The 8,209-nt window shown below is 36.7% G+C and overlaps 1 protein-coding gene across 5 annotated transcripts in view; it reads right to left on the minus strand.

The window, feature by feature from the left end:
• The window catches only part of LOC107691600 (ADP-ribosylation factor-like protein 13B), a 24,715-nt gene that overhangs the window by 15,473 nt on the left and 1,033 nt on the right, over positions 1-8,209 (minus strand). For all 5 annotated transcript variants that reach the window (XM_016490279.1, XM_016490276.1, XM_016490274.1 and 2 more), the window contains exons 2-3: positions 5,592-5,662; positions 5,254-5,503 (exon numbers count right to left, since the gene is read on the minus strand). In XM_016490279.1, the coding sequence (XP_016345765.1) occupies positions 5,254-5,503; positions 5,592-5,662 (321 nt within the window). The remainder of the gene's footprint in view (positions 1-5,253; positions 5,504-5,591; positions 5,663-8,209) is intronic.

Below are 8,209 nucleotides of genomic sequence, written 5' to 3' on the forward strand. Positions count from 1 at the left end.
TATCATAAACTAGGTTAGTGGATAATTCGACAGCAAAAGTTGTTCTACAAAAATCAGTGCACAATAATTTTAGAAATCCAAACAATATTATAACAAAATAACAATATAACAAAAAAGTGAAAAAACAATATTTTGTGGGGAACAAATAAAAGTGTTGCACTAAATATGGTAAAATGTTACACATTGCTATTTGTATTATTATAAAATTCATTCATTAAAAACATTCATGAATGTATTTATATATAAGTTTATACTGTAAAATTAAAATACATTTCTTTTAAATGTATAGCATATTTTTTAATAAGGCACCAACATATGATTGATTCGACAGGACAAAACAAATACAGTGTGGCACGAAGCGCTTACAATACGCGCATCCGGTGTGCAGAATGATGCGCTTGAAGCAACACGGAGTCACAGCACGCAGCGCTTTGCATTAAAAAGTGCAAAGCACAAAGGGAAGAGAAATTGATGCGTAGTGAATTATATCTGTGCAACAGTTATTGAGCCTTTCTTTTAACAGTTTTAAATTTCAGTTACTGTGCACGTTAAAAAAAACTATTTATAGTCTTTTCTACGCCCGTGTTTTGTTCTCACAGACACCCGGTAGCAAGTAACAAAACAACATTAAACTCCGGCAAGAAGATAAAGTCATTTTGGCAAAATCATAGACATTTATTTACAAATCAAGTATAATAATGGGAACACAGAATGATCTTGGAGAGAGCTTTACCGAGCTGACTGTCTCGTAACTGAATGCGACCAGGGTTTAAAGGCTGAACGAATGACTGACAGCCACAGCGGAGAAAAGAGTTTGTGTGAACTTTAATGTAAGGACTTAAATATTCATATGTAGCTCACATTAAAGGGATATAGTTTCTATGTGTATTTACGCTTTGATTTGAACAAAAACAGCCCATCCGTGCAGCGCGGCTGACACAGAAGAGCGTACGCTGTTTGCGTTCTGCGGAATGGCGCTACGGTGATGCGGAGAGACACAGAGGAGACGAATTGTTAAATAAAGTCATTATTTTTGTTTTCTTCGCGTAGAAAAAGTATTCTCGTCGCTTCATAACATTACGGTTGAACCACTGATGGCAGATGGACTATTCTGACGATGTCTTTCATACTTTTCTGGACCTTGACAGTGTAATTTAATCGGCAGTCAATGGGACAGTCACAATCTTCCCGGTTTTCATCCAAAATATCTTAAATTGTGTTCCGAAGACGAACGAAGCTTTTACGGGTTTGGAACAACATGGGGGTAAGTGATTAATGACTAAATTTTCATTTTGGGGTGGAGTAACCCTTATCGTATGGCTTCAGAAGTAACACAGAATAATATGCACAATCTCGGATTTGGATCGGCCCTCTCTGACCGATACCCGATCCGACAAAAAAATAGCTGTATCGGAGCCGATACCCGATATGAATATCGGATCGGCGCATCCCTAGTTTTAATTAGCATGTTTTTGTGTCTTGCTTTGGTACCGAAATTGGTAACGAGAACTGTGGATTTTCACTGGTATTGGTGCCAAATACTGAAATTTTGGTACCGTGACAACCAGGGTTTGAAATTAACACCCGCCAAATGCGGGTAAAAATCAGCTGTGGCGGGTAACGCTGTCAAATCACTAGCCAATTTGGCGGGTTACTTTTCGTAAGTTATGTTCACTCATTAATTTCTTGGGGAAGTTCATGCAAGCCAAAACTGCGCAGGTTTAGTGCAAATAGGCCTGCTGAACTCGTGAGACATCATGACATTATCTAGTATATTGCAAAAAGTATGAGGGGCACACCTACAGCCGTCCGGGATAATTTTTAATGTCCAGGGACATTTATTATTGCTGGTGGTGACAGCGGAGTGACCATGCACATGGTTAGTGGTGCATCAGGTTTTTTTTTTTGGTCTTCGTGGATGGTTGGTCGATGCAAGTAGGCTATGGCAGATTTTGATTTAGAGGCTGTGGCCCGATTGAAGTGAAGGTGGCCGCTATAGCCGAATTTTCAGTTCCAACTACCCGCCGGGAACTCCGGAGATTTCTGGGTATGGCTGGCTACTATCGTAGCTTTTGTAGAAATTTTTCCACTATCGCACATCCTTTGACTTCATTGCTTAGTCCATCCTGCTCTTTTATATGGTCTGATGAATGTCAGTACGCGTTTGAATCCATCAAAAATCTTCTGTGCAGCGCACCCATTTTGGCAGCCCCGAACAACTCTCTGGTTTATAAATTGGAAGTGGATGCGAGTGCGGTTGGTGCGGGGGCAGTACTACTTCAGGAAGATGAGGATGGTATTGATCATCCTATTTGTTATTTCTCACGCAAGTTCAATAAGCACCAGTTGAACTATTCGACTATTGAAAAGGAGGCTTTAGCATTGCTAATGGCTTTGCAATATTTTGATGTTTATGTGGGGTCCAGTAATCTTCCAGTTAGCGTTTTCACAGATCATAACCCTTTAGTGTTCCTGTCGCGAATGTATAATCAAAATCAACGCTTGATGCGATGGGCTTTGATTGTACAGGGTTATAATCTGGTTATCAAGCACAAGAAGGGTGTGGACAACATTATAGCGGATGCCCTGTCAAGAGTTTAAGGCATTGATGTAGCAAACTTATGTTTGAGATTCCATATAGTTTGCTTTTGAGGGTGGAGGTGTTACGTGCTATGCGTATGTGTTTCTTCCTTCCCACCCTCTCGTCTTGTTTCTGCTGCCTCGCTCTTAGGTTCCTGATTGGACCTGTCGGCTGCCAGTCATAATTGTGACGTCACCCTCTGCGCCCAATCTGCTGTTGCCCTGCCGGTTTAAAAGGTCCTCCCGCGAACCTCGTGGGGCGGCGGTGTGTTTGTGTGTGTGTGTTTTGGTTTGCTGAGATTAGTTTTGGTATCTTACTCGTTAATTCTGTGTGTCTAGCATTGGCTGTGTATTTGAGGTACGGTTCGTTTATTCCTTAATTAGGGAAAAAGGAACAGGTAAACAATAAGTTAATATCAAGAGACTTACGTTATAGACACCATATTGGCTGTTTTTGCGCTATTTCGCCAACAACAACAACAGAAAAAGCATTCCAAATACAGCCACAGCACAGTTTTGCGTCTCTGAGCAACATGACGTTGTTTCGTTCCTGAATTAATCAACCGTTTAAATGATTCGGTTCAATCGCAATGACTCGTGTAATAACATGTGTAAATGCATCTAAATGCCACTTCATATGCAACTTCTGCACATTTTATTGATACTGATTTAATTTGTTTAGTAACAGCCTAAATGTATTATTATTTTAAGTGACTGATTAAATGTAAGAATTTGACTCAAAAGATGTACACTTTTAGAAAAAAATGGCTTTATAAAGGTAAGAATGCCCATAAAAGTTAAAAATCAATTTAAACTTATTGGAAAAGATTCATTTCTATCACTGCTGTGAACTGACCACACAGAATATGAAGAATATCAAAAACTTTAGGAGTCAGCTGTCCACGGTAGTCCTTAAGATATCAGCACAATAACACACTCAGCAAAATATTGTCTAATTATCTTTATCGATAAAATCCCAGAAAATATTGAGATATTATTTTTTGTCAATATCGCACACCCCTAGTACTGACACAAAATGATTTGCAACGGTCACTTTGTCATGCCCAGTGTAGACAGCCTCAAGCTGTTGGTTTATTTATTTATTTTTTGGCTAGTAGAAGTTATGAATGGCCGGTAACTTAAAAATTTAGTAGCCAAATTGGCTGGTGAGTGAAAAAGTTAATTTCAATCCCTGGTGACAACACTACTAGTAATGAGTCTTAATTTTCGGAGTCAAATTAGACCAGTCTACATTTTTATGTAACTGACTTAAAAATTATGACCAATCTTCAAATTTTTAAAAAATAAATAAATAATTGGATGATTAACTTGTAAGACTAGTCTAAACATTTTATGCAACTGGCCACAGATTGCTAAGAGAGATGAAATAGTAAAGAATCCAACATGGTGGTGTTGGTATAATTACCAAATACCAACAAGAACAAGGACCCAATCGAACATGAACCACAGACAGCTTGTTTAGAAAAGCACATCAATAGGTTTATTATCTCAAGCACCAGGGGAAATTGAGAATCGGCCCCCAGGTGCCAAGATCTTTTTACAGGTGTACCATTGAAATCATTCTGTCAGGTAGTATTATTTCCTGTTAGAAAAGCTGGACTAATGCAAAACTGTCAAGGCATGCACAGGGTGGTGTAGTAAGATAAATGTATCAACAAGGATGTGCTGCCCAACATGTAATCTTCAGGTAGGTCAGGTAGAAAAGGACTAAAGCCAGAAACAAATGATTAAAGATCTCAGCCTCCTAAACAACGTCCTTTTTCATTACTTTCCCCTGTATATCCAAACACTTAATGTGGTATGTGAACATAAGGTATTTTAATTTTCACCCTCAACGCAAATCTGCATATCTCATCATTATGTAGGCTATCATAGGCAAGGATTTTGCACAATATCAGCATAAATACTTGTCATTTACTGGTGTAAATGCATTAAAGTTACTTGCATTTGTCACTGAAGACCAGCTATGATGACTTAATACATAATGACAATACATCACTAATTACTAAACTGGCCCAAGTTTCTTTATTTTTTAAGATTATTAGGTCCATACACCTTTATAGCTTTACTGAGTGATTGCCAATTAAGGTTAGTACACAACAAACCAATATGAGCATGCTTTATAAATAGTTTATATATATTTTTTTTTTTCTATTATCAATGTCATTAGAAAATGAGAGCACAGGGCGTATTCATTTTATCTACGGCCTTTATGCTTTATGTTTTATGTCTCATCTCCCATGTTTGATGATCTGCAGACATTCACTCGTACACTACCATTTCAAAGTTTGGGATGAGTAAGATTTTTAATGTTTTATTAATGAATAATGTTTATTTGGATCATGTGACACTTAAGATTGTAGTAATGGCTGATGAAAATTCAGCTTTGCCACCACAGGAATAAATTATATTTCAAAGTATAGTAAAATACAAATATGTTATTTTTTTGAATTGTAATACGATTTTACGATATTTCATTTTTTATTTACTGTATTTTTGATCAAACAAATGCAGCCTTGATGAGCATAAGAGACTTCTTTGAAAAACATTAAAAATCCTACTAATTCCAAGCTTTTGAATGGTAGTGTAATGTTAAGTCTAGACATTAAGTTACGTTTAACAGTAAGAACATGTCATGTTTTGAAAACTTACACTAATACAGGTTTGCCTGCAATACGAGGGTGCCGGAGAACCTCAGCCATTGTTTCTCTGGTCTCCTGGATCCTTTGAACATCACTGGAGTCCACAACAAACACCACTCCGTAAGAGTCAGAGTAGTAGTTTTTCCAAATGCTGCGGATGCACTTCCCGCCACCCAGGTCGAAGATTGTGACCTCAAACTTCCCCTGCTTCAGGTCCACCTTTGAGAAGCCCACTGTAGGTGCTACATCTAAAGGACTTTCTATGACAGTCACAGAAGTATACCTTGTGAGATCGATCTGGGGGGACTACATAAAAAATACTCCAAAAATATTAAGATGAATATTTACCTCCCTGGATTCCTCTGACAGTAGCTGTTTTTCCAGCATTGTCCAGTCCAACCATTACTAACGTCACCTTCCTGCAAGAGCATAGATAGAGCTTCATTTCATGATGTGTCTCCAAAAGACCTCATTAAGGTCAATGTGGTCCTTCTAATAAAAAAATATTTTTCTGTCAAACACTTGAGGTGCACTCAGGTTAAAATGCGATATTAAGGTCAATGGCAAACAAACGAGAACATCATAAAGAAAAAAAAATCTAGTTTAAAACAACTGTGTCAAGTTAGGCTAGGCTAGGCCTATATGTATTCAAGTTGATTTCAAATGATTTAAAAATAATTAAAATAAACTTTTATACAATTTTCAAAAAAAGTTTAAAGTTTATAAAGGTTTAAAATAATAACTCTAAAAATATCCTGTACTGTGTAACCACCAAGTTAAAAATAATAACATTCTTTTTTAATTTATACCTTTAATATGTGACTTTATCATTATTTTTTTAAGTATGTTTATTTTTTTAAGTATGTTTTATTTATTTATTTGTTTGTTTGCCTATTTATTTATCATGAATTTTTGTCACCATTTCAAAGTTTTTGGGGAGTTGCAACAATTATTAAGTAATGAATTTATTATTTAGCTAGCATGATGGTCACCCATATCAGTTTGATTTGGCAGTGTGTATGTATGTATGTATGTATGTATTTCCTTTCTTTCTAAGAAATATTAATACAAGTTTAGGCCAAATCACTTAAATTGAATGTCTTTTCAAGAATTTCCTTTTTTTTATTTTTTTTTATATAATAACAAATGTATCACCCTGATATATTTTTTTTTACTTTACGTCCAAATATATCAAAATAAATTTGAATACAGAAATTAAAAACATGCAAATCACAGAAAAGGTGTATTCAATTGCAATTTATTCACTAATGAGTTCATACAGGCAGCTTTGAACTTTTTGACATTTAATAAAACTTGACATTAAGTTACGAACAGCTGTGAGCTAATACAACCTAAGCCTGCATGGTAATGCATCATCTCTTGACTGGCAAAAGCACACAGGGATGAAGAGGATGATTCAGCATACCGTGCACAAAAAGACAAAGTAAATAATGTGGCCTTTTCCAACACTAATGACGTCAAAAATATTCAATAAGTTCAATGATAATCTGTCCGGGGATGTAGAGTCACAGCTGTTTAAACTACAAGGCTTCCAGTGGAGGCTTAGTGGCATAATAAGACATCTGTGAAGTAACATAAATATCCTAAATTGACATGGGATTTTTGCTCACCATCAGGACTATGCTTAATTCTTAAAAAATGCCAGACGAACACAAAGGCCAGGCGACGTAAACAAACCCCGCAGTCACCATGGATGAACAACATATGAAAACACAAAGTCCTTACAGCGCATTTGCGCCGCAGGGACATCAAGTGCACTATCCAGGTGACAGTTCTCTGCAACCAAGAGGCCTTCATCAAGACTGGGAATAGATCAAGATGACAGCTAGCTTTCCCTTGACTTCGGTTGTTATTGTCGATACACACACACACACACACACACACACACACACACACTTTTGTCTTTCCTGGCCACTGGTCAGCTCTGTATCTGAGGGATTAGCTGGGGATTTCGACTTACCCAACAAGATCAGTAACAGGGTGCTAGAGGACACACTACGTTCAGCCAATGAAATTAAGACAATAACTTAAGAGACTTAGCCGTCACCTCTGGGCCCAGGAGCTGTCAGCGGAGAGTAACATAAGTCTCCATAACATCGCTGGTACTTTTAAGGCTTGACTTTTACACTTCATAGTTCATATAGAACGATTCTTGGGTCTTACGATCAACCATCTGACCCAGATTTAGGCTTATCAAGCATCTTGTTTCAGGCACAGCAGGTGATGTGAGTAATTAGACTTTTAGTTAGCACTTGGATTTAAGCCTAGTCCTAATTATGAGTCACGTTCAAACATGTACAGTGAAAGGTGCAGGTAGGGCCGCTAATCAACACAGAGAGAGGAAATATTAAAATTGTAAATGACACCAGATCTAATGAAACCTCATGAGAATAGATGAACCTGCTGTGTGGAAAATGTACTAAATAACTCAATAGGCACAAGTGCTTTTGTCACAGCATAACTTAACTTCAATTTTAAATATTAGATGTAAAACTTAAAAAAACTTTTTAAAAATTTAGAAATGTTGCAAATCAAATTTTGTTTACTGTTTACGTATGAATCATGCATCTATGCAAAATATTACTGCATTGCATAACAAAATTGTAAACCATGTGGCATATGCAAATAAATTATAGTTGACATTTCTTAGATATGACTTTTTAAGGGGTGTGTTAATTTATTTAGCATAAAGTTTCATTACCTTTCACCAGAAAGAGAACAGAACGTTGAATTGTTTTTGTTTTGTTACACTTAGCATAATGTGTTATTTTTCTTCATATTTCACCCAAATACAAACCATGTTGTTCCAATGACTTTCATTGCATCCCCCATCCCCCCATTCATTAAAAGTAATGAGGTAACTAAGGCTGTCACTATCCCTAACATCTCTTCAAGTTTCAAAGAAACTCATAAAGGATCAGAACCACATAATTGTAATTTTTTTT

Source organism: Sinocyclocheilus anshuiensis, unplaced genomic scaffold (assembly GCF_001515605.1).
Source record: "Sinocyclocheilus anshuiensis isolate Anshui unplaced genomic scaffold, SAMN03320099.WGS_v1.1 scaffold442, whole genome shotgun sequence".
NCBI classification, from domain to species: domain Eukaryota; kingdom Metazoa; phylum Chordata; class Actinopteri; order Cypriniformes; family Cyprinidae; genus Sinocyclocheilus; species Sinocyclocheilus anshuiensis.